This window comes from Chlamydotis macqueenii, chromosome 19, assembly GCF_036417535.1.
Source record: "Chlamydotis macqueenii isolate bChlMac1 chromosome 19, bChlMac1.mat, whole genome shotgun sequence".
Taxonomy (NCBI): Eukaryota; Metazoa; Chordata; class Aves; order Otidiformes; family Otididae; genus Chlamydotis; species Chlamydotis macqueenii.
In genome coordinates, this window is record NC_141574.1 from 3,655,167 (window position 1) to 3,682,149 (window position 26,983).

The window sequence follows — 26,983 nt, forward strand, 5'->3', positions numbered from 1 at the left end:
TGACTTGGCCCATGGCGGCTGTGTGAGAAGGTAGCACGGCTCCCTCGGAGCGACCCAGCCGCGCTGGCAGGGGCGGCAGAGGCGACGGGGCCGGTAACGGGGTCACAGGCTCTGTCATCCCTACCCCGTCAGCGCTCTGCGAGGTCCTCACGTCCAGTTTATTCGGAAAAAACCTAAAGCTAGATTAGTAACATCCTGAAAAGGTGACCCTGAGGATTGTGGTAGGTCCCAAATCCAGTTCTACTGTAAATTAAGCTTTACTCCACTGAAAACAAAAAGTACACCCACAAACAATAATCATAATAATAATAAAAACTTAAGTATGAAGCATAGTCCTGGGTCCTTTACTAAGAGGGAAAAAAACAAAAAAAAAAAAAAACAAAAAAAAAACCACAAAACCAAACACAAAACAACAAAAAACTCAAACAAACCAAAAACCTTCCCAGCTGGAGGCTGTCTGGACAGTAATGTCATACAATGTCACCTAATCAGCGAATTCTCAAAAGAAACCCAGATCAAAACATTGTTTATGCAGCATTGCTATCAAAACAGACTGATACGCTGTGCTGTACTGTTGTGCAGCAAATTATATGGTGCAATAGCATTTTTAAAAACATTTTACTCTTATTTTTGAAAGCTTTAAAATAATGCAACATAGTATTTCAATATTACAGTATTAACAAATAGTGCTTGATTAAAGACATCTGCAAGTCTTCATAACGACACATGAAGTTAAAATTACCAACAGAGGTAAATATAGAAATACAATAATCGGCGCCATAACTGACAGCTAAGTAAGAACATAGCTGAGGATTTAAATATAAATTCATTTATCTTTAATTATTTCAGGAAATGTTAGAAAGATCTAAACGTTACAGCTACTTTAAAACGTAAGGTTATTTGCAAGTACAATTGGTGGCCTGCTGGTCTGGCGACAAGGTTTTCAGAAATCTAATTCAAAGAGTACTGAGTCAAAGGTGACTAAATGGCTTAAATACATTAATAGGTTAAAATACATATGTTTAATTGGAATGGAGGGATTCTCAGGTTCCTCTGTCATTGGATACTCAGAGGAGTTAAATCTCCACAGCTACTTAACAGAGCACTGAAGAAACTGTTTTCTTGCAGGCCATTTTGAGAAGCTAGAGCTGAAATTTTCAAATATTTAAGCTTGTACTTGCTAAAGAACCCAAGTGATTGGATTGTGATAATTTTATTTATAAACCAGCTATTATGTGCACTTAAAATAGTTAAAGGAAAGTAGCTCACAAAAAGTGTGCCCAATGCAGTAGTTGGCTCCATGGCGCTGGCAGGTTTGATGTGTACGTTGCCGGCTGGGACTATCACTCCAGAAATGGCCCTCCTAGTCTTCCCTAGTGGTTACAATATTAAAATTTACTTTAAACGGCATTTGGGGATCAGGGGGCAGTGGGAAACTGGCAGCTTTCACAGTCGGAGAGTTTCACAGGGAAGGCTGTGGTCCAGGTAACAGAATACAGTTACACCAATGTTCAGGCAGCTGATGCACTTACCTTTATGAATATAAGTCAGATTTAACACAAAAAGCCACACCAAAACTCAGCCCTTGGAACCTGGCTAACTGAGACAGGGTTAAAAATGACTTTAAAAAAAAAAAAAAAAAAGGACATATGCTTTGAAAATTCCAGTTTTAGGAGCGCTTTCCCACTTCAAAAATCTCAATCAAATGAGGAAAAAAAAAAATTCTGTAAGACAAAAATGTGCTGTTTAATCTGTGGTGCACTACCATTATCAAGATAAAGTAATGGACAGACCCAGTTTTTAACCCTATTTATCAAAATATGCTAGCTTCTGATTGCACTCTTGTTATTTTGAAGAAATGACCAAAAATTTTCATCACCAATTGTACAAGTTCTTTATACAAAACAAAAAAAAAATTGCTAATATTATATATACATGATTCAGTGAGACTGTTTATATGAAAAAAAATTATCTCAGGCAGGTATTTTGCATTTACACAACATGACTTTCATTAACACAGTAAGTTTGGTAAATGCAAGCGAATTCTTCTTTGTAGGGGATTAACAGCGGGTGCACAAATGGATCTTAAAACTTGCTCCTTCAAAGGTTTAAACCAGCAAGACGGACAGTATTAAGACCCAGGACACAAGTTATCACAACAGGCTCACGCGAGCACTGCAGGAGTTAAGTTTTTAATCTGGCAGTCAGATGAGGAACCCAGAAAAAGCATACGCGCAGTTGCTCTTCAGCACCCGTAGGGGCTATTTTCGAGCAGCATCAGACATTTGGCATGTGCTAGGAGAAAGGAAGGAAACTACTGAGGAAAAAAAAAAAAAAGAAAATAAAAAATGGTGACTGTTGGTAGAGGGAGACATTTACAAAAGCCTTGTGATTTGTCGGTCCCTTCCTTCGGGAGGACTGAGCCTCCTTGGCACATGCCCCAGCCAGAGCCTGAAAAGGGGATATGGGGAAGGCCAAACCCTGGTACTTGGGACCTTCACCACAGTGCCAAGAACACATGAAAAAGAAAAATGTTCAGGGTTTCGTGCTGTTTTTTAACTAGTGGAATAAAATCTGAATACCAGAATTCACTGAGAATCTATATACACCACATTTTAGTTAAACACACACCAATCTTAAAGTCAAGATTGACTATTTTTGCATTTGTAAAATGGCTAGAGCTGGGCTAAATTTCAGCCTTACAGGAGACTTTGGATAAGATCAGAGTTTTCTCTGTGTTCCGCATCAGATTCACATTTTACCGCAAATGTGGAAGAAAATAACGCAGTCACCAGCGCCAAGAATATCTAGGTAACAACAATGCACAACAGATATTCTTGTAATATTAAAACTTGTATACTGGAAACAGATCTGAGAATCTAGCCACAGCCCTGAACCATAACACAAACTTCAATTGAAGAGTTTATTCATTTTATTCTCACTACAAGTTAAACCACCTACAATATCACTTATATATTGCCATTGTTACTCTGTAAAGGTGTGATATAAAATGCTGTAAGACCCGGTACCTTTTCAATTTATATAAACACAGTGAACTTCATTACTGTACATGTACTCTGCAACTACAGCTTAGCTGTAAATCCCCCACACACAATGGTATGGACATTAACCCCTCTATCCCCATTAAACTGTACATCAAGACAATACAAATTTACTGTCCCCACCCACCCCTTACAAAAAAATAATACTCTAAAAGCAACCTACTGCAACTTTTAATTAAGACGATTACATATATTTTAGACCAATTGCTTTAAAGCAAGAAGGCAGTATAAACCTTCTAGGAAAATTTTTATAAAAGAGGTTAAGAAATATAAGACAATTTATACATTTAAAAACTTACAATAAATAAGAGATGCAGGCATTTTTGAATACTAGGTACTATAATCCAATACAAGAACATCTTGATGTTCCGAAGCCATAGGTTGAAACTTATTGTTCCTCATGTTTCTTCTCATCTCCATGCTTTTAATATTCATTAACCATGACTGGGTACTATGGCTCATTACTCTTCACAAATACTGCGGCTGGGGAAAAATGGTTAATTTTGCTACTAAAAATGTTATAATACACTTTCTGATCATCATCCTAAAGAGTCCCCCATAGTCGATGACTCAAAGACAGTAGGGTGATAGATGCCCCTCTCACAAGTCAGAACAATATTTGCTGGAAGTAACAAGATTCATACCCCATCACAAACAACTTGCACTGAGAAGAATTATAACTTAGTCCTGCAGTGAAATATCCCTTTTCCTCATTTTTGTCTTGCAAAATTCAGATGAAGATCACAGCATATTCATGATAAAGTTATACAACTGATTCAGCACCACAAAATGAATTGGGAGACACGACCGTCTGTCCTGGGTTGCAGGATCACAGGTTAGCCAGGAGAGTGCATTGTACTGTTCCAGAACAAACCTGAAAAGCAAACAAGCTTCGATCAAGCCAACAGATTTTCTCACCAGTATTTTACAGTCCTAATTTAATATAATCCGATTTCTTTGCTATCAAGCACATAGGTTTGCCAGCATTCTGAAATAACATGCCTTCAGAATTATTACAAGCACTTCAAAGCTAAACTTTATTTCAGTGGAAGACTGTAATTTTAATTGTCTATGCTTAATAACTGTCAAGAGGGTCACATTAAAAAAAAAAAAAAAAAGAAAAAGAAAAAAATCTGGTATTTTCTCAACAAGCGTCCTATGTTTACACGAGTCTCTCTAGACTCTTGTGCTGCAGCATTTCAGTACTTGCACAAGATCCCATGCAGGATTCTGGCTTACCCGTAACTATCTTCCACTCCTTTATGCACCAACTTGTGTTACACCTCAAACTCTCCTAGCTTGAGGAATTAACTGTCTTTCAAATATTTTCTGTTGTTGTCAACACTGATTGGTTACAGAATGGTTTAGAGATGTTTGTTTTTAATTGCACTGCTGTGTGATAAAGCCACCTTTTAATCGCTCAAAGCAGAGCAATTTATACAGATACCAGCAGCATAAAGAAAAAAACTAACAAGCACAGAAAACAAACTGAAATTGTAGTTTCACTGCAGCAGTATTAAAAATGAAACGCACAGTAATTTTGCAAGTGATCAATGATAAATACCTGAGCACATCAGAAGTTTGATTAGAATCAAGTGGATGGGAGTGTTTACTGTGGAGTAGCTCGTCTGATTGCACTGAAGGCACGTGGAGGTGCAAAGAGGCCTAAAAAAAGGAAGAAAGATTCCAGCAGTTACTGTCTGATTCAACTACAGCATATTTTCTTCCCTCTCTGACACACCAGCCAAAACGGACCTTATCCTTAGGCAATCAACAAGTTGAGGAATTATTAGAATATAAAGGAAATGCACACAGATGTCTCCTAAAAGCACACTGCTAGTAGGAATTTTTTTTAAGGATTTTTCTTTTTTTTTCTTTAATTCCCTTGCTACATTAAGTGATTATTAAAAAAGCAATTCAAGTGGCCTAAGATGTCTAGTAATATACAGACTTGGAAGTTCACTTGCTTTCCATAAGACTGGTCTACTTATATTCCATATATAGAGCTGCTTAGGATAAATAATAAATCCTCTATACAAAAAGGTCTTATATCAAAGCCACAGCCGAGCTTAGGCCAAGAGGAACTGCTAATCCAGACATGCAGAAGATATATCTGTATCATTAGAAAATAAAGCATAGTATTAGAGATGCTAATTTAAGTCAGAAGTGAATAATGTTAATACAGAAAGTTTCTCTGTATACTAATGTATAGCCTCAAACGCGCCAAGTATGTCTGGATTGTGCCATAAAAAGATAAGGGGATCAGACAATATCCAGATGATACAATGGCTGTCACTTGTCAACAGCCAACATGGAAAATCTAGCTTTTATGCTTTGTGCAATACGTAGAGATGTTTGGTTTGGTTTTTTTTTAACCCAGTATAAATGAGATATTACATTGCACTTGTGTACTTCCCTGTGGACCACCGGTCCTCACAGGAGTCAACCATTAACCAGAGATCTGTCCAGAAACTCAACCTAGTCTTATAAAATACTGTAGCACAGAGCCAGAAAACGAAAGGAGTCCAGACTGCTGTGAAGAAACCATCAGAAAAGCAGCACCCTTCAGAATATCCACTACTTCTGTTAATAATTTTTCTTCACTTAACAAACTGAACATAAAAAGCCAAAGCTCAAAAAGTTTAAAACCCAACCTCTCTTGAAACAAAAGCAGACATATCCCAAGAGACATGCACCAACTTTCTTTTAAACAAAACAGCTGTCATAATTCAGATCCCTGCACACTGCACAGTTTTCTACAACAGGCTGTTTGGGAAGACGGCTGTACAGCCTGCTGAAGTTACAGTACCTTAAGAAACAAGGGACACTGATTTTGTGCTTGAGGACACGCTGACCAAAACCAGTCAGGCAACGGACCTGCTTTGGCAGTTGACACAAAATAACCAAGGGCCAATGGCTGCTGCAGTATATTTGTTACTTCATCATGAGATTCTGTTGAAAGCAATCGATCTGTACCTTGACCCTGTAAAACAACAGGCAACGGTTTAACATTAGGAGAGCACAAATTTAACGGAAATTATCTGCAGCATTTAAAACACAAAGCATTTTGAAATATCCAGGCGTTACAGAAATCTTGCAAAGGCAATCCAACATCCACTTAATTCAAAGCATTTCATAGGAACCTTTCATTCACAAAAGGATATTAGCGGATAAAGAAAAACAAACAAAACAGACAGGCAACTCTGTTTTTATTCTACTAGTTACCTTGCCCATATCACCTCCATGGGGGTAGTGGGACCCTGGAGAATGTACAGGGGATCCAGTAGGGGATGCAGGAAGAATATTTATAATATCAGGATCAAGATCATCTCCAGTGTCTAACAAGTCAAAGATTCCCATTCCATCTGCTCCATCTTGAAAAAGAACAAGACAGTGAATTTGTACATTTTCCCTACGTGCAGGATACGACAACACATTTTGAAATCAAGTGATTTTGCATATAAATCTTGTGATTCACTAGAATAAACAGTCTTATAATAAGGGGACTGATGAGGGGTTTTTTAGTTGGTTTGTTTTTAAAACAAGAATAAATCCCATCTACTAACCATTGTTTGTGTTAAAGGCCAGATCCAAGTTTTCAGTGGTGTAGGTTGACGATGCTACTTGCACAGACGCAGATGTGGGAAACACAAGTATATGAGTGCACGATGTGTCCTGGGGGGTATTCAGCTGAGACGTCTGCATGTTTAAAGTGGTGCTGCGTCCAAATACCGAGCCAGTCGATACAGAATCTTTGGAAGAGAAAGCAAGTATTTCCTTAGTTTTGCTAAACTTGAACTATTAGTTCCCTTGCCAAAAAAGAGAGAGTTTCTCAAATACCTGGCATAATAATGAAGGACCCCTGTGGTTCCATTGCCACCAAACAAGCACTGAGAATGCTGGGAGAGTCCGCAGCAGAGATTCCACACATTCTGCACATGTCTTTTAGTCTCTTACTGAGGGACTGAAGGTTTCGTCGACTCAGCAAACAACTCCAGTCTGGAGATATAAAGGACATGGGTTTATCTAGAAAAGCAGTGCTTGCTACAGAATACATATTTTACATGGAAGCATGTGGAGCAAACTTCACGTGTGTTAAGTTCCAAATACACAAAAGGAACTCTAAAATTATTAAGGTCTTGTTCCAGACAGGGACAGACACTTCATATTATTGAAAAAAATGAAAGCTTCAAAACAAGTTTCAGACTCATAAAAATGCTAACGTTACCTTTTAATTCCCCATGTCCTATTCTTCCTAAACGGCCTATTACAACTCTCCACGGCAAAGAGCTCATCTGCACAAGTCCCAAGCACCATTCCCAGAGTTTCTGAAGACCAAGTCGGCGGGCAGAGCCCTTTTTCCTGCGAGCTCTAGAATTAAGAAGGGAAAACAAAGCTAGAACCCATCTGCAACAAGTTTTTATTGCCATGTTTGGAACTTATTTGTATCAACCTAAACATTCACAGGACCCAAGAATGTTAGTACCGTAGTATATTAATTGCAGCTTTGGTTTGTTTGTTTCTTTTAATTAATCACGTTCTAACACTGACATCAAAAGCCAGCAAGCGTGTTTGTGTTGGGAGTATGAACACACATACAAAACCACCCAAGAATCACACGGAACCAAGTAACGTTCTTCTAGAAATTTAAAGTCAGTTACTCTTACAGCATCAAAAAACTAACTCTTCAGGGGAATGAAAGAAGACATACATGCTAAAAATTAACGGAACAGTTTCGTTCTTACCTGTTTGGTACATCAATATTAATTATGCAAGTTTCTAATTGTTCTCCATAGAGATCTGTACAGGATGCAAGAAGCCATCTTTGATCATGAGACAAACAGTAGCCTACAAAAAGTACGTTATACTTCTGGCCAGCTTCTCCAAAAGTTTCTCCTAGTTCTGTTTGCTTGTCCTTTACAGGAGCCAGTATAAAAGGAGGCGTGTATAGTCGAATACACTCCGGTCTCTATAAAGATGACAGAGCAGACAATGGAGTTTCAGGAAGCAATTATTCCTAAGATCTCTAGTTAGTAAACATGAAAGACACCAGGGATTTAATAAACAAGGACATTTCTCTAATCTGCATACATACACAATCACGTTAACAGTACTCACATCAGGGCTCTTAAGAGCAGTTTCCATGGCTAAACCGGGGCCAAAGCCAGTTAATGTTTTCACGTTGGTGGAAGTTGGAAGAGGTCTCCGACATTGAGTAAAAGCTGAAAATGCCAAAGATTTTAAATGCTGAGTGTAAATCTGTCGGTCTTCGTGTTTCACAGGTTGTAGAAGGTACTGACATGGTACAATCTAGAAGAGATTACAGAGGGAGGGGGGGGAAAAAAAAAAAATTACTGTTTCATCACTAGATTAAATGCCTTTTGAGATAGTATTTGGGTACTCTGCTTTTAGCATTTTAATTTGCAATCTTCGATATCTCCTGCCACTTCTTCCAAAGCTATGTGGGACTTCAGGCAGTTATTCTCATCGAAATTTTCTTCGGAGAGAAAAGGAATTTGTTTACAAGAGAATCTTAATGATTCCTCAAAAAAGATGCCCTCTGTTAACTGGTTTTGCAGCTTCTGACAGCATTACAGTTGGGTATCTATCAGGAAGGAGCACGGTCTAAAGCCAAGCAGGGTCAGGCTGGCAGAACAGATTCCAGCGATGGGACAAGCAGCTTTCCCATACTTCAGTCATTACTGAGTGGGCCACTACCTTTCCTGAGTTCGGAATCTAATACGGGATTTGGTTTTGGTTAATAACATCCAAACTGCTCTACAAACTATAATCTTAACGATTTAACAGCTGTAGAACTGTAAGTAACATTTACAAAGCAAATGAAACTTCCACATTGAGTGCGCTATTGCCTCCAAAACACAGCCAAAGCCAAAAGATACTTTGTTTGGCGCGTTTCTATAGATGTTTGCTCACCTGCACAGAAATTATATTCTTGATGTGAGGAGGAAGAACCTGAACCATCTCTAAAAAGCAGCGCAGAAGTCCAAGTGTCCACAAACTAGATGAGCTACCGTTCTCATCCTTTTTTTCGTATGTAAAAGGATCAATTATGTAAACTACAATTGCAGGTGGATAGGTGATAGCATGTGAATCTCCATCTGTAGGGACTCCAACTTTATCACGATCCATAGTGCTGGAAATGAAATTTTGACACCAGTTATAAAATGCTGAGTTTTATAATGATTTATTTTTACTTTAAAACCAAGATCAAATTGTCAAATATTAATCTGAAAGACCTTTATGTCAACTGTGGTGTAAAACCCACTCTTTTTATTTCATTTTTGTATGCGAGCTTATCAGCAACCCAGAATTGCTTGTTTTTTCTTTAGCATTCTTCACTACGGAAGCTCAACGGCACATAGTTCTATTGTTTCAACTGGGGAACAAGAATACCTACGAGGTCAGTCTCTCAGTAAAAGCTGTCTTTACTGCTATAACTTTGGTAACAGAAAGTAGAACTTTAAGATGGTGCCAGTTATCTATTCCTCTCATCCCTTAAAAAAGAGAAGTGCGTAGTTTGGTAATTTTTTTTTTTTAATCTTTAGAGAGAGAAGGAAAAAGGAGAAAGTTTATGTTTTTAGCAATCAGAACTGCAGCTAAGACTGGAACCAAAAAGGTCAGCTCCACCATGAATGTGCTATCATTCTCCCTAAAAAGTAGCCTGGTGACTAAAAAACAATTTAAGATTTTTATTGAGGGGATGAGAGCAGCATTAATAGGTTCACATTAGTTGAGCTGAGGGGGCTTTTTTTTTTAGCCAAAGCAGGTTAAACTTTGCACGCAGTTCATTACCTTTCAGAAACCTCTGGATGGGGCTGTGCAGGTGCTGAAGTAGTATCTCCAGCCATCCCTGCTGTTTGCAGTGTTGGCTGTTGCTGCTGTCCTCCTGTTTGCCCATTTTGGACTGTTGCAGCCTGAGCAGGCAGGGAGGCAGAAGTGGTATTGTTCATACTGCTAAAAGGCGGAAACGAAGAAGGCTTGCTTGTTGGTATCCCGCTGCCTATGCTGGCAGAAGAGGATGATGGGGCAGTGGTAGTCAACGTTGAATTAGCTGTAGTAGCTGCAGAAGACATGGCACTGTTTGATGTTGCTGTCATAGTACTACTGGTGGGAGCTGCAGGAGCAGACGATGGAGTGTTAGGATTTCCAGTGTTAGCTGTCACTGGGGGCAGAGCAGAGGCTGGCTGGCTGGAGGGAGGGACCAGATTTGTTTGGGAAAGTAAAGAATTGTCCAAAGGTTGAGAAGCAAGATAAGGACCTAAAACAAGAGAAAAAAAAAGCATCAGTTTTATACTGCAGCTGCTTTTAAACATAATTTGTCTAAGTAAGTCTTTTTTTTTTTTATTATTATAGAGAGCAAACCCTTAACCTATATTTTACCTCTCAAACTACCTGTATTAAATTTTCAAATTCTAGTATTCTCATAAGACTCTTCCAGAAATATCCAGAAATCTATTTTTAAATTTTTTTTTTTCCAGCCATGTTGAATTGCTAGAAATCACTGCTTCATACTTTAAGTCACTAATACAAAAAGACAACCAAAATCCCTCTTAGGCAGCAACACTGCCAGTGCCTAAAGATACTGCTAGATGGTAAGAAGTCATTTTAGTACATATGTAAATATGGGGAGGTTTTGGATTTCCTCCCCTCACCAAACCACAAGCTCAAAAACCAGAAAAATGCAACAAACAATAAGACTCAGTGAATAAATGCAATGATTTCTTCTCCTCTACTGCAATGGAGTAAGCAGTAATTCTATGAAACAAGAAACACTGAAAAAAACTTCATACCCAGCTCATATCTGCAAACTTGGGCATACAGTTTGAGTTTAGAAAATGCTTCATTGTTGGCATTAGCTGTCTGCGAGAACCACTCTGTGACCAACTTCTCTGAAAGTTTCTTTGAAGCAGTAGGTCCAACTCTCATGATCCCATCAGGCAACAACTTACAGATAGGTCTGTGCTGACCAAGCCTGCATGACTGCAAAGGTAAAATAGAAGATGCAAGATAAGGCAACTGTAAGCCTTAAAAACCGTTAAATATCACACAAAGGAGCATATAAATATATTTAAAGACTGAGAACTCATAGTTTAGTTATGATATCGCAAAATAACATTTTAATTCTAGAATACTACACCAGTATGAAATACTTTATAGTGATTTTATGGTTTAATTTCAGTTTTCCTAAAGGCAAGAAGAACAGGTTGATACATCATCTTCTTAATCACAATCCAAGTAATACATGCATTTAATCAAATGTAGCTAAAACAATTAAAGTGGTAATACAGAGTTTTACCACTGAGCGGCGTTTATCAGCTAAGGACTCTCAAAACAGCTATTACTAAAAGGAATGGTGAGCAGCACGAACAACCCTTATTTATCTTCCAAGTGCCCATTCCTAAAATCTTTTCTCGCAGCTTTCCGAGATAGCATTCTGTGCAAGCGTTTATATTATCCGCGACAAGCCTGAGAAGTAGTTATGAGTATGTATTAGAAACAGTCTTTCAAAAATGCATTTCACTCCTAACCACCATAAATAAGGTACCTCATATATTGCAGTCAGATCCCGAAAAAAGCTTTTCGCTCCGTTCAGCAGAGCCTCATTCTCAGGGCACACCACAACATAAGCAACATCTCTTTGAGATCCATAGGGTTCCAACATCAGCCTCTCCCAGTACGGCAATGCAAATGGAGACAGCACCAGAAAATCGTAATCATATCCCAACAAAAATGTTGGGATTGGCAGTGGTTCCGGGGACTCATCAGTTCCTGGAAAAGACAGACGCGTTTTCCAACGTATTAAGCAGAAGGCTTAAAATTAACACTCTGCTTCTAGGAAACGTGAACAGAAAAACACACGAGTGTTCCCAGCATCTAACAGGAAGTAGCACTGATTATAAATGGAATAGTTCTCATTTTAACAAATACAAATTAAAAACCTGCATCCCACACTCTGCAAAGAAGAATCAGCTAATTATTTTTATTTGAAATCTCTCAGGGACTCAATAAGTTATTCCACAGTTGTTTAATATTTCTATCAGTATATAGCAATCAGGATCTTTACTACCCAGGAAGCCTTCCTCACAGACTGATCAAAAAGAGGGGCAAGAAATGTAAATAGTCTAAGCAGATACGTAAAGGAGCACAGAAGGAAAGAAAAAAAACACCACCACACTTAAAAACACGCATTTACATGTACATGAAATGTATCATTACCATGCTCTAAAAATAGAAACAAAGGTTGGCCGGTGAAAGGTCACTCTTCTACATAGTGGTAAATCAATCTCATATGCTAATGAAGTCAGTGTAAATCCTGACTACATTAATTTTACCTTGTATCTGTAAATGTGCATCATATGTTGGCCACTCCAAATATTTATCATAGACAACACAACGGATAACCTCAGATCTTCGACATGGTTCCGAAACTACGGAGCAATAAAGCCCACTTTTCCAAGCATTTCAAAGCTAGTACTTTTAACTATGCTATTTTTAGAGTAATTAAGGTGGAGTAATTCTTCTGAGTCAAAAAACCCAGAGCAATTACTGTTTTTAACATTAAATCCATCTTTGCAATTTCAGTACCTCACTTGGAGAGGTGTCAGATGTATATAAACAGTGCAACTGAAGTTGTTAATTTTAAATACACATCTTTAATTCATTTACTGTTTTAAGGAATAGAAATATTTCCTTTTTATTTTTTCCTAAAGAGAGGAATTCTCCCCTCATAGCACTTGTTAGTTTAAAGAAAGGTCAAATACTGTTTAAAATTCCAATAAGCTGAACAGCATCCAAACAGTGAGGTTTGGTGGCCGGATCAAGCAGAGATTAACAGACAGGAGAGTACGCAGCCGTTTACCGTAAGAGCCTCTGCCAGCCATTTTGTGGAACTGTTGCCACGTGAGGGGGCCTTGCACACCCCACGACCGGACCGTTCGCTTTTTCTGAATTGCATCCTGAAGAACTGGCTGGAGCAAGAGGAGCATACGCAGGATGTCCTGGGAACACTGCATGCTCACATCCACAACTGAAAGGACAAAATAACCTGTCAAGGCCTGCTGCAACAACGGGATAAAATAAAGCCCCCTACAAACAACCCAGAATCCTAAACCACCTTGATTTTAAACAAAGTCACTCTCTTCCAAAACGTACATAGAGGCCACTCAAAGGCCATGATATAAAAAGTAGAGGAGACAGACTTAAAGTTCTCCCTGTTCCCCTCTCAGTCACTTATAAAAAACGCAGATGGATTTCCCCCGCTACCCCGTACTTTTTTTTCCCCTTGAAAGCCTTACCATCTTATGATTTAAACTGAGGGGGAAAAGTCTTACATTTAAAATAAAATAATTAAAAAAAAAAACCTCAACCAGCAAGTTGTACAACCCTTAAACGACAGTATTTTCCCTCCAAACAGAGGAGGGTTAGACAGAGTGCCACCCAGTGCTCACTCCACAGAAGTTGAGGAACGCCTCAAACAGCCACAGCCCACTTCATCAGCCCACCACCACTATGCCATTTACAGTGTTCAAGAATAAAAAGCTGACGCAAAATTTGTATGGTTATACTTTCATAGCCTTTCATTTAAAAGTATCTTTACATCTTTTTATCCTAAATACCAAGGTCACAGTAACACTAACTCTTCTCCTGGGAGCCTGAAAACACTGATTTATCTATAGCCTGGGCTTTTAAACTTTATCTCCCACCGATACACAGAAACCTAGCTGCATTTCACTGTAAGTCCTCCTCATCCTAATTAACAAATATGAATCACAGCTAACTGCTATCAGAGTTTCATATTTCACTGTTCACCCTGCTAGAGTTGCTCCTTGAAAGGACTATTATAGAGAGAAGTATGCAAATACACAATAAAGGGTATTCCATGAGACAGTACATCATTAGTCAGGGTCTAGAAGGAAAAATCCAAGGATCTCTGGCAGATCCAACATACAGTGAAGGCTACAACAATGCTTTATTTGCCACACATGCCACAAACTACTGCCCCCCACTTAAAGAAAGGGAGGGGAAACCAATTGAATCATACATCTTGTTTAATTCTACCACAGTAGCCGTCACAATAGAGTCACCATTTGGACCACCTACACTTCCTATGTACACTCATTCCACAGAGCCTCTGTGGGTGCAGTCACCAAAAGCTGCTTTAAAAGAATAAGCCCAGCGAAGAGTTGTGGACAGTTACAGTACACGCCAAAAATTATGTCAGGAATTTAGAATAGATGGTAGCCAAGGCCTACATTCTGCTCGGTGTACGGAACCAGCACAGAACATAAAAGGAAGGGTCCTTCCGAACACCATTAAAATAGAAGTTTATGCAAGCACGCGGGTGGAAAAACAGTCTTAAGCATCCAATATTCAAAGAAAAAAAAAAAAAAAAAAAAAAACCACAAAAAGCAAACCCTTAAAAGGAAATCCGTAAGTGGACAAGTAGAAAATAAGTTGTTTTCAGTATTTACCATTTCTTTTTGACCAGTGGTGCAAGCAAGTAGTTTTCACAAGTGCTTCATCAACTTTCCCTCCGGACATATTGTCCATGAACTGCCGTCCGTGTTCCAGGGCTAAGTAGCAGTCATTGCAACAATCCCTTTCTTCTACACGTACCAAGTTGCTAACTGCACCAACTTTGGGAATGGAATCTTGATCTGCTGCTCCAAACGGTGAGAACAAGTTGGTGCATTGATCCTGCAGCAACAATATTAACTCATCAGGCAGCTTCTCAGGTTCTTTCAGTCCTCCACTGCCATGTTCAACAGAAGTAGCTCTGAGAGCTTCAAAGCGTTTTTCTGCTTCTTTGCCGCACTCCGTGTTACGTCCTAGAATATCCAATTCATCTTCAAGAAATAGTCCAGAACTGTTGCCAAATTTTCTATTCATAACAGCACTGAAACCACAGGTACACCTATACTGGGCCTCTTGTGTTGGATCAGGAATGTAAACTCCAACATCAGCACCTTTGATGTTCATATTGCAAACACAAATGCAGCAGCTGTCAAAGTTACAGTCTTTGAAGAGATTCATTACAGACTCTGAGAGGATGAGATTCACATAAAGACTGTGTGCCTCTGGAATGGAAGGCACAGTTGCAGGTTCAACAGAATTAAGCGGTCTACATGTTGATGGTGTGGAAGCTGGTGAGTACAAATCAGAGTTCTCATATTTGACTGAACCCTGTGCACTTGCAGGTCCACCAGCTCCACGAGGTGTTCGAGGAGTCCTTGGTGTTCTAGGAGTTGGGAAACGAGGGGTGGAAGGAGAAGGGAGAATTCCAGCTCCACTGTTACTGGGAGGTGCGCTACTTGGTGGCATCCCAAATGGAGTATGAGTTTGTGGTGTGTAGGCAGGGCCATACTCTTGATCCATAGTGCTTCCATCACTAATAAAGCCACAAGAAGAAGGAAATAACTTTAAGTACACAACATACTGGTTTTGAAGTTTACGTCTCAAATTTCTAAAGAAGGATCTTCCTAATCAATATTTGCCTTTTTAAACTAGTCTTTCACAATCTATACAAAGGTTTTCACTCCCTAAGGAGCTTCAAGAGCATTTGTTCTAAATGACTTCGCAGGACTCCCACTGACAGCACTGTTAAATAATCTTTCCCCACCCCCTTTCATCTTTTCCTTTTCACAAAGCTTCCAGGGAACAAGTGTGGTCAAAATAAATTATAAATTGTATGGTTGTATGGAGTCTAAAGGATATCATTTTTGTTCACGTTTTATTTACACATTGTGTTGACACACACTAAGAAAATACACCAGGTCTATCAACAGCAGGTTCAGCTGAATCCATGAGGAAAGTATCACCTAAAAGTGTTTAACATTTTCTTTCCTAAGCAGCTGAGTATCTCCAAAGACCTATAAGGCTAGTAAGACCTGGAAACATATTGTTTATAAATGACCCTAACAGAAGCAAGATCAGCTTTTACTCCAAGATTTAATATTCACGTAATTTTATCACAAAATGGACTAGGCAACAAGGAGGTTATATATTTATACCAGCTACTAATGCAGAAGACAACGAGGAATACTTTCCTTACGAATTGCCAACAAGACCATCACTACTAAACATAGATTACAGAAATGCCTCCCGCAATACTGCTGTTACCAGGCAATGTCACACTGGGCATAGCTTCCAATCAAAAGAAATGTCTTCCGAGTCCCAATACAGCTCAGATTACTGCTATTTAAGAAAATAAATTTAAGAAACCGAAGCACCACCTACTATGCCCTTACAGTACCTACAACACCTCCGCAAAAACAAGTCCCAAGTTTACATTCATCTTGATTGTTACCATCTTCATTACTTATTAAAACTGGACTTGCACCATTAAGCTTCCCCAAGAAACCTTTAAATGAGACAATGAATAAAATGTATGCACACTTAAGCAGCTATTTGAGAAGACAGTCTCTTACAGTAAGGCTTAATCACAAGAATTTTTTTAAAGGCTCTTGTCAGTTGTATAAACACAGTGTCTTTACAAATACTTCTCATTAAAGGTTAAAAAAAAGAAAAGTTAGGGGTACTTCCTATCAGTGGATAACTGACCACCTTAGAAAGCTTAAACACCTGTGGCACAGGTCATACCCGTCTTTGATGAATGGCATGGCAGGTCCTGGAGGAAGTAAATCCAACTTTCCCACAGTCCAACTCTGGCGATAAATGCATTCTTCTGGCAGTTTGATGGGAGGAAGACACTGGCTGGGAAGTGTCTTCAGTGGTGCAAACATGGAACATCCCACTAAAGCTTGGCAATTCTCAGGTTTATAAACGTAAGAATAATCCTACAAGTTAGACACGGTAAAGCATCAGCATGTAAACTAGATCACTTCAGCAATTAAAACGTTTCTCAAAAAAACCACTATTAAGTTCAAGCAGCAGTTCTTTCACATTTAACCCTGACATAGCTGCAAAAGAGAAAGTTAGATTTATACAAACATCATAAATGCATTCCTTCAGCTTACTAATGGCTAATTATGTATTACTCTTTCTTGAAGCTTAAGCAGTAAAATACTATTTACTACTTACTGGAATGTGCATTACCTACTCCAGCATAATGCAGGATACAAGTTACAAATTGTACTTGATTTCCTACAGTTCCTATTCAGAATTAAGTAATAAACTGAACCGTAATAATTAGAAACATTTATCAGCACCATCAGCACTCCCTACCTTTATTTCAGCAGGTTTTGGGCTGCAGAAACCCTCGTCTACTTCAATTCTGAACTGAGCTCCCACACTAGAGCTATTCCCTTCAAGTACTGTTCCTCCAAGTGTAGTGTCCATGCTGCCATATTCCTTATTATTCATGTTCATTGGAGAAAATCCCATAATATGTTGTTCCAGTGAAGGTGGAGTTGGATACATTTTATGGAGATCTGCAGTACCTAATTTCAGATTAGAAGCAGGCTTTAGAGCATGAATACATTTTGAAGTATTTTCTTTGTCTTAAAATTTCAGTCGGGCAAATGAAGCACGTTTCCAGATTTCCACAACATATTAGCAATCAAATGTTTAGAACTAGTACTCTATTTAGAAAAAATAAAGCTTACTTATGCATGACAGTGGGTCTAGATTTCCTGCTTTTGCCTCTTTGCAATTGGATTTGTCATCAGCACCATTCACTGTTCTTTTAGATCCAGGCTAAGAAAGAAAGAAAGTATTGTAATAAAATCACTTCAGACACAAACACATATTCATATTTCCTCCTAACAGGAAATTTCATATGCAGTGAACATACAAAGCTGAGACTTTGTATAATATTTAGAAAAATTAATCAGAAGCCCAGTGCTAGTAAATTGGGGTTACACTTGTCCTCCCTTAATACTTGTAACTCAGAGAATGCTCTCCCATCAAATCATGATGCTATTAAAACAAAAGACCAGTTATAAAGTAACTCTCAGCCTGTTAGCAGACATATTAAAAAAAAAAAAGCTAAATAGAGTTGCCCACAATCTATCAGAAAAAAAAAAAACCATACACACTCCCAAAGCCATGCTAACATTACTGGTGTTACCACGTGAGCAGGAATAGAAAAGATAAACACAAATCCTGGAACAAGAGGTACAGGGAAGAAAAGCTGTTGAAATTAAAAGAACAAGAGATATATTTTACAATGTTTAGACAGTACTAAAGTCTATAGAAAATAAGAGTCTTCATGTTTAAGAGCAAATACACTTGCTTTATATACTGGTGACCTTTGATGGCTATTAAGATCCTTCAGCCCTTACTCAGTTACGGCTCCCATTAAAGTTGATGGGCATTCTGCCTGGATTTAGAATTAAGCATGGAGCAAAGTACAGTTCAGAGAAGACAACTGATTACAAACAGTATCGAAAAAGAAACTAGAAAGATAATTGATTCAGAGCCATCAGAAACTGCAAGAGAAACTCTTCGAAGATAATAGCTGCTGCAATGAAGCAGCTTATTTGGCAGAACATCCACATGTTTCAATGCTTATATGCATGTTTTGCAGCCTCTCCTACCAATGCCAAACAAAAAAAACAAAAACAAAAACAAAACAAAACCAAATCCAAAACTGTAAAGACACGCTTGTTCCTTATATTTTTTTTGTCTAGCAGTTGCTATTACTTTTGTGCATCACTTACTGTTAGTTCATCTTCATCAGAATTGAAGAGATTGTCAAGGTCAGTATAAGAGACCACTAAGTCTGTTTCGTGGAACAGGCTAGTTGATGCAGTGCGAGCGTGAGCAGCAATACGTTGGGCATCTATAAAGAAAAACAAACATTACAAAAACATTGGCAATATATATTCATTCTAAAAAATAAAGACATCTTAAGAACTATTTCCACAGTTGAGAAGGAAAAAAAAAAAAAAAAAAAAAACCACAAAAAACCCACAACACATTCTTATGTCCATTCAACTATCTTACACACAAGTGATGTCCCTTCAATTTTATAATATTTGGATTTTATAGCTAACATTTATTTGCAAGGTGCAACAAACAAAATGTTTTCCAAGCAGAGTCTTAGTTCTGAAGAGACAGGGAAATACAAATCATAAAGTAAAAACTTAGTAGCCCATTACAATCTATTGACTATTCAAGAGATCATTAACAGAGCACAATTAAAAGAGGAGGGATGGGGAATAAATAAATAAATAAATAAAGCTTCTTTACCTTGCTTGACAGAAGGACTAAACAGAGACATAGCATCCTCTCCTTCATGGGACAAAACTGTAACACTAGATGTCCCATCCTCAGCCTATAAAAGGAAAATAAACAAAACAAAAGTTTGCTTTAATTAATTGAGGCGGGTGGAGGGGCAGGGGTGCATTTCTCTCCCTACGGGAACTCTTGTACATATCAGCAGTATCAGGTTCTCATTAGCCTTCTAGCTCAGCAAGGTGCAGTCTCGGGTCTGGTTAGTGGTACCAGCTCAGGGAGAAGGAGGCTTGGAATGCATTCAACATGCTAGCAACATACAGGTGATGAGCACAGATAATATAAATCTTAGTTTTTGTGTTGGGGATAAATTTAAAAAGCAAGCTGTGGATTCTTGTTACAACACTTTATTGAAAAACACTTGATATCAAATGCAATACATTAACTATACCAGTTATTGAATGAAACTCTCGGTACCAGGAGTGCAGACACACAACTAATCCTAATAAGCTATTTATTTCATATGCAAGCTCCCAACACAGTTATATTTTCTGCTTTTTTTGGAGAGTGTACTTTTGTTTTAAGTAGAAACCTCATATAGCTAGTACTGACTAAAGCAAAAAAAAAAATTTCAATTCATTATCCAGACAACTAGTCAGAGTTCACCTCACCTGCCCCCAAACCTCTCCACACGTGAGTAAAGCACTTGCCTTGTTCTTCCTCTCTTCCCCAAAAGCACTTGCTATCACCCATTTGTACAGAAAGGCTACTCAGCCAGTCTTAAATTTTTTTTCTGAAACAGCAGCACTCTCCCAGTATAAGCCATAAATCCCAATGCAATAGCACCACCAGTGTGGCAAAAAAAAAAAAAAAAAAAAAAAAAAAAAGGTATAGTTAGAGGCATGCTGCATAACTTCATTGATCGTTTCTGCTAGAATACACATTTTTTTTAAATGTACGTCTAAATACCCAGAGAAGGATCTAAACGTTATTTGGTGACTAAAGAAATTTGTTTTAATCTCATCACTGATTTGTATCCTCATTCCTTTACTCACCTTGTGTTTCTTTCCAGCTTCCCTCTCAATGTTCTGCCTGTCTTTTTTACTATCAGGAAATAAGAATTCCACATCACCATCAACAAAGGCATAAGGATCGATTTCAGGTTCCTGGTCAGCATCCGTCGCTACTGCTGCTAGGTACTGGTTTTTACTCTGATACTGTTGCACCAGTTCATCTGAAACCTTCAAAGGTTTCCTACATTGCACCATTAACCTGAACAGAAGAAAAATAAAAATCACAAAGTATTATTTATCATTTATTACATGGAAATATTTTTGCTATCACACAGTCTTTATGAGAACAACTTCATCTTCCCTTCCCACTTTCTTCTCTTTCACTCCAGCTTCACAGAAGTTTTTGGGAAAAAGATTAAATCATTATTCATTTAATATAACCTCCTTACACATGTCAGACCCAGCAGTGTGATTCATTCTGCCCATCTCTCCTCAAGCACTGTCAGTTCAGATACAGATTAGTCATTTATCCCAGGTCATAGCTGTCATTTATTATAAAGTACAAATGTATTAAACTATCTATATCCACTGAAGGAAACTCACTGGGTTAAAAAAATTACTCATTGCCATTCCCCATCCACGTTTAAACAAGTGATCAGAAAGAAGTGATTAAACCTGAATTTTCAGTCTTTTAAGAACCTAATTCCTAAACATTTAATTAATTTAAATGTAGAAATCAGCCAACCCTCTCAATACCCGGCTGTGTCTAACACAAGCAGACCCACACACTGTTGTACAAAAGCCTGGCTATCCAAAAAGCCCGAGCAATAACCACTACTAAAGCACACAATTGCCACTATGTTCAGTGGTCATTTATAGCACTTACATCAATACAAAGGAAACTTGCAACACACCAAAATCTAATTTACTAATAAGAATAATAAAAACACATTTGCCTTTATCAGCATTCTTCTTTTCTTAACCTTTGGAACAAAAAATGGAGTTGGTAAGTACACAGAAGTTAAGTTTCTGTATCAGGATTATTAGTTTCACAGATACAACATTGCACTAGCAAAAAGAGATACTGTCAAGTAGAATGTTATTATGATTAGCCATACATCTGCCCCTAACAATCTTCATTTTATGTATCCTGGTGTACAAGAGGCACCATGTGAGGAAGGTATTCCTGCAAACGATAGTTCAAGTGTCAAACTAAGGCAGGTACACAATTTCATCTTGCTCTGAGACCCTCTTACTCCCAAACAGCACCAGAATGACCAGTAAGAAGCATTCACAGAAGTCTCACGCATAAAACGAAAAATGGGCACTGCAAGGATGAAGACTACAGAGGGATACTGACAGTTCAAACACAGGTTCCAACATATCTGTTCTCTCCATTCCCAAAAGGGCATGTCATCTCATAAGAAACTGATGTGTCTCACAATTAGTAGGGTTTGGTTTTGACAGCCTAGATGCAGACACTAATCTGGGGTTTTGAATAAGATAGGCTTACATTTTTCCTCTGAGAGGCCGGAAAGAAAGAAAGCGAAGCGTGACACAGAACAATTCAAAGACTTCAGCCTTGAAATTCTGCACACAAAAAGGCACAGTGATTCCTCAGAGTCCTTCTCGCTGCCCTCTACATCCCTGTCAACCATGTGGTATGAGAAAGGACACAGAAACAGTTTTACTTTGTCAAAAGACTTCCTAGAAATAAGCTTTCCAAAGAACGACCTCACAGCCACCAACGTTAAATCCATCCATGCTGGTCATCCACACGCAATAAAAATCCCGTGTTAGGCATGAACACCACAGCACAACTGCCCCAGCAAAGAGGGCCATGCACCATCAGCATTTACGTCTGGAGTACCACTCAGTGGAGTCGAGGATTTCCTCTTTTTAAATCCTGCAAAAGTTACCATCAGGAAAAAAAAAAAAAAAAAAAAAAAAAAAAACGGGAATGACTTTCTAGGAACAAGGAATTAAACATCAGGAAAAAAACATAGTGAAAGCAAGCAGCAGTTTCTACTATTTTTGAGCACCAAAAAGGAGGAAGAGAAGTTAATAGCCAAATACTCTGGGGGGGAAAAAAAGTTTCAATAAGTTGTTGCATAAAACTAAAACCCATATGAGGAAAGATCATGCCTTGAACTGAAAAAATAAAATTTTGAAGTAGAGCCTATCTTTATCCAGCTGGCTGAAATGAATTCAAGGCAAAAAAAAAAAAAAAAAAAAAGCACTAAAAATCCTATAAATGCACATCTTGAAAGAGCTGAGACATGCACTAGCTAATGTAAACTCAAACAGTGAACACAAAAGATATGGCTAAGAAAATGTGTACAAGAGCAGACCAACAGCTACGGCATATTTACTTCTTCTCACAGCTTTCCTACGCAGCAAAGTCAATGTGACTGCCATCAGTGGCTTTCCACTGCCAGCAACGAAACAAAATCAACAGAAAAATTCAGTCTGGTGAGTAGTTGCTTCAACTCTTCTACCACAAACTAAGTACACTACCTTCTAATAAGTAAATAAATAAATAAATAATGGAAAAAAATCACTAAATTAAAAAAATCCAAAAAGTCAACAGCAAGCAAGTTGACAGCAGCAACTCTGGGTGCATTGGAGATGCATTTTTTCATCCCTCGACCACAACTCTAAGCCAAAAGTTTTCACCCCTGCATCCAGGAACCAATCATGTTCAATTTACACAGCTACTAAGCAGCTCTGTCAGCACCTGTTGCTTCCTATTACCATCCTCTTCCTGCATCGTACCCTCCCATGGAAGTGTTGTAGAAGACGGATGACCAGAAGAATTTCTTACACAGCAGAGCAGCAAAGGAGACAACTTAGAAGGCCAAAGTAGTTTTGTTTCGAGTTTTTTTTTGTTCTTATGGGTTGGGTTTTTTTTTTTGGTTTGGTGGTGGGTTTGGGTTTTGTTTTTTTTTGGCGGTGGTGGTCTTTTTGGGGGAGTTTATTTTTGCTTTAACTGGTAAAGAAATTCTTGTCGATTCATTTTGCAGTAAAGCAGAGCTCAAAGGTAAGTTTTGACACTAAAATCACAAGTGTTATTCTTTTCCTCCACTTCCTCAAAGCTCCATAATTTATCAAAACTTAGGCAATATCAAAGAAAGTGACCAGAGAGCAGCAGAGTAGAACATTTTAAAAGCCTGGTGCTAAGTAACACTAGCTTTCAAAAATAAATTCTATTTACTCAACAAAAAAAATTTTTAAAGATAGTTATAGACCACACATACTTTATTTAAAGACAATATTACCTTATGTTAAAATAAAATAATAAGGGTTCTCAAATACATTTCCTCAAAGGCTGAGGTTCTAACAAGGATCTAGTCTGAGTTAGATAAGCTGTGTTTAATGAACAAGGGTTTCCCACACGATCTGAGATCCAAAAGCAGTAACTGCAGACCCTCCAGCCACTTGTTTTCTTTGGATGATAATCTCAAATCCTTAAGCCTTCTGACCAACAAGACAGAGAGAATGCACCATGTGCAAGAACGCCAGTTGATGTCACTTATTCCCAATATAAATTTCTGATACTGCAAAGTAGTTACAGTCTAAATTAAAGTTAACATCTTTCAGGAAACTAGATTAGCTTCCTCACCATTCCCATCAGCCATTTAGAGACCAGCTCTTCTGAAGACAGGCAAGCAGAACTGAGGTAGAAGATACTTTATCTTTAACAGGATAAGTCTGCAGACAAGACCATCCATGCTTTTTTCAAATAATGAAGAAAGTAAATATTAAAATGAGAAAGTTTTGTGGGCTTTTTTTTTTTTTGAGGGGAGGTGGAAGGTGGAGTGTTGGACTTTAAGTCCCAACTAGGCATAATTTGGCTACAGATTAATTTTACAGTAGAAAAATAAACTTAATTGCCATCTGCTAAATCAGAGTCCTAATGAGAAAAAGCTGGAAAGTCTTACTACATATCTGACTGTGCTCGTACTCACATTTCACCAGTATTACCTTCTTGTACACGAACAGCACAGCTAGTTATGCTCCCACGCTCAGTGTCATTGCTCGAGCTGATGAGAACAATGTTATGCTTTAGCGACAAGCTCGCTCATAATGAGAAACTACTGGCTTTAGCCTTTCAGTTTCCTCACTTCATCACGTTATCACTATAGCATTAGGCACTACTTACTCTGTAACTGATGTTATGTTTTCCTGTCCAGCAGGTATTACTGGATCATCTCTCAACTTATCATTGGGAAGCTGAGGTGGCAAGAATTCCACGTCCTTTTTCTTTGGAACTTTATAATACTTCCAAGTAGTATCAGCTTCATCTTCCTCCAAACTCACTGCAGTACCAACATACATTGTAGGCTCTATAACTTCAGGAAATTGAGCTGGAAAAGGCTGAGACAAGCCATCGAGTCTGTCTTCCATTGTTTTTGTGGGAACCAAGGGGTCCGGTGTTGGCATCTGGTAGAAATGTTGACTCTGAGGAGTAGAAGGAGCTTTAGCTACCCCTTCATCAACCACGTCACACGGGTGAGGACTAAGCGGTGGTGGCTGAGGTGAATTTGCCATTTCAGCATTATGCATCTGAGGAGTCTTTGCTACATCATTAGTTCGGATATTTGAGAATCTCACTTGACTGTCTGGTGCAGTCATCACAAGCCTCTGACTTGCTGAATCTGCCTCCATGGCAACATCATCACTGATAGATACACGATGATGAAAAGGAGTCAAAGGGCGTTTCTGTGGCTTATCCCCTTTGTCTTGCTTCTCATTTGTCTTGTGCTTTGGAGCAGCTTGCTGTTGTTGGCCCACAGGTGGTGCCTGCCCCTGTTGACCTGAATTTCTTGGTTTGAGATTTTTGTGCCTGCAGAATTAATATCGGGAAAAATATTTCACATTAATCTTTCAAATATGTCTATCACGTTCTTTTTCACTAGATAAGAACCAGCTTCCAAGCCATTAAACAGCCAATTACAGAAGTCTGAAAGTAATGCCATTCTGAAGTGAAGCTGCCTCTTTCTGACCATAACTTCATCTGAATGACTTGAGTAGCACTGCAAGATTTTAGAATATTATTTTTAAAAACCTGGAAAAGCTGTCCTACAAGCCAGACACAGACATAATCTTCACAACCAAAAGACAGTATTTTATAACTGCTTTTAACAGAAATAGCCAGTCACATGAACACGTTGTTGCTTGTAACTTCTGCCAACCCTGATGAATCAATAGAACAACAAACGAATTAGTGAATCACTTCTTGAATTCAAGCATCAGTACTGACCAGTAGCACTGTCCAAGTCTCTATCGGTTAAGGAGCGGAAAATTAACATCAAGAATCTAGAAGCCAAACTCAGTTCTAGCTACAAATCTTCAAAATAGCTTTTGTATTTACCTACAAATTTAGGAAGTGTGGAAAAAAAAAAAGAAAAATTCTATTTCTCAACTGCATTGATAGGTTTTTTTCCCCCAGTATAAATGCACTGGAGCTTAAACATTTCATCTTGAAGTTCAAGATGCCAACTTTCTGGATAATCTGTCAGAATGAGAGACATGAAATACCACAGTCTAGAAAGGAATGTTTAGGATTAAGCTACTGAACTGCACGTACACCCTTGGTGCCTGGGCATTCTCTGCCACTCTTCCATTAGGAAAGTTAAGAAGCATGCAACTTGTATTAAAAAACAGGACTAGGCAGGAATAAAAGATAAGAGGTATTGAAATGTATTTTTACTTTAAACTCTCATACACACACATTTTTCACCACTTAGAATTCAAAATACAGAGAACAACAAGGGGTTTAAGTCTTTGCAATTTCTCTTTAGGCAACTGCACATTTCTAACACACACATCGGTTAATTGCTTGTTTTCTCTTAACTAGTGCTATCAAATCTAAATTCTCCTTTATCAGAATATTTCACTTTCCTCCATCTCCCAGCTCTTCTCAGGACACAAGTATTTCCACAGAATTTAAATCAACTGTTTCAATAAACGAGGAAAAAAAAAAAAAAGCATTTCTTACTGGCAACCAACTAACAGAAAAGCAGTTTCATATCAACCACCCATGGAATGCCATATTTTGCAAAAAGTAAAGCAGGTTTGGTTATGCCTTTTTTTTTTTTTCATATCCATCAAGACACAATGCTGTAATCATCTTGCTGATGATTATTATTAGCTTTATTATTAGCTTTCTCCCTTCAAGGCTAATGCCACAGCCCTCTAGAAAAGGTTCTTGATTCCTAAATAAATAGACATTCCCTTCTCATAGCAGCCTTAGGAAGTTGCCCATGAGATCGTTTCTACCGAAACACAGGCCTAAGGAATTCCAGCCCCAGACTCAGAAACTGTCACTGAGCTGCCAGTAGGTCCACTCAGATGATTTACTTGAATAAAAACTCTGCATTATCTAACTGGGCAGAGTTTCAAGACCTACAATGACATTCAGGATCCGAGATACAAATTTTGTTACAGCATTCCTACAAGCAGCTATTGCTTAATTACTCCTAAAGGAGTCATCATGAGCCTTCTCCTGAGCACTTCAACCTCAATGTACGCTGTTGGACTGCAGGTTTGCCAAGTACCATACCTTGAACAATTGCAATTTGTCCTCTGCGTGGCTTCAACAAAATCCCAGGATGCTACCTTGTCAGCTATCTCTTCATCACACAAACCATTTGATGTAGCAGAATACTTCCTCCTATGATTTAATACCAAGAGAGTTATCTGGGATCAACATACTTTCTTCCTTTATCTTCTGTCAGACCTCAAGAG

At 38.4% G+C, this 26,983-nt stretch overlaps 1 protein-coding gene across 1 annotated transcript in view; it reads right to left on the reverse strand.

Annotated features, from left to right (window-relative positions):
- Positions 1 to 3,216: 3,216 nt before the first annotated feature.
- The window catches only part of MED13 (mediator complex subunit 13), a 54,356-nt gene continuing 30,589 nt past the window's right edge, over positions 3,217 to 26,983 (reverse strand). Inside the window, exons 8-30 of the mRNA XM_086762865.1 lie at positions 26,799 to 26,909; positions 24,396 to 25,079; positions 20,276 to 20,492; positions 19,236 to 19,320; positions 18,704 to 18,825; positions 17,648 to 17,738; positions 17,268 to 17,482; positions 16,683 to 16,879; positions 14,555 to 15,471; positions 12,943 to 13,110; positions 11,629 to 11,852; positions 10,874 to 11,063; positions 9,876 to 10,341; positions 8,997 to 9,216; positions 8,181 to 8,372; positions 7,808 to 8,031; positions 7,291 to 7,433; positions 6,903 to 7,061; positions 6,629 to 6,814; positions 6,288 to 6,436; positions 5,872 to 6,045; positions 4,627 to 4,727; positions 3,217 to 3,936 (exon numbers count right to left, since the gene is read on the reverse strand). Of these exons, the coding sequence (XP_086618991.1) occupies positions 3,804 to 3,936; positions 4,627 to 4,727; positions 5,872 to 6,045; positions 6,288 to 6,436; positions 6,629 to 6,814; positions 6,903 to 7,061; positions 7,291 to 7,433; positions 7,808 to 8,031; positions 8,181 to 8,372; positions 8,997 to 9,216; positions 9,876 to 10,341; positions 10,874 to 11,063; positions 11,629 to 11,852; positions 12,943 to 13,110; positions 14,555 to 15,471; positions 16,683 to 16,879; positions 17,268 to 17,482; positions 17,648 to 17,738; positions 18,704 to 18,825; positions 19,236 to 19,320; positions 20,276 to 20,492; positions 24,396 to 25,079; positions 26,799 to 26,909 (5,368 nt within the window). The 3' untranslated portion in view covers positions 3,217 to 3,803. The remainder of the gene's footprint in view (positions 3,937 to 4,626; positions 4,728 to 5,871; positions 6,046 to 6,287; positions 6,437 to 6,628; positions 6,815 to 6,902; positions 7,062 to 7,290; positions 7,434 to 7,807; positions 8,032 to 8,180; positions 8,373 to 8,996; positions 9,217 to 9,875; positions 10,342 to 10,873; positions 11,064 to 11,628; positions 11,853 to 12,942; positions 13,111 to 14,554; positions 15,472 to 16,682; positions 16,880 to 17,267; positions 17,483 to 17,647; positions 17,739 to 18,703; positions 18,826 to 19,235; positions 19,321 to 20,275; positions 20,493 to 24,395; positions 25,080 to 26,798; positions 26,910 to 26,983) is intronic.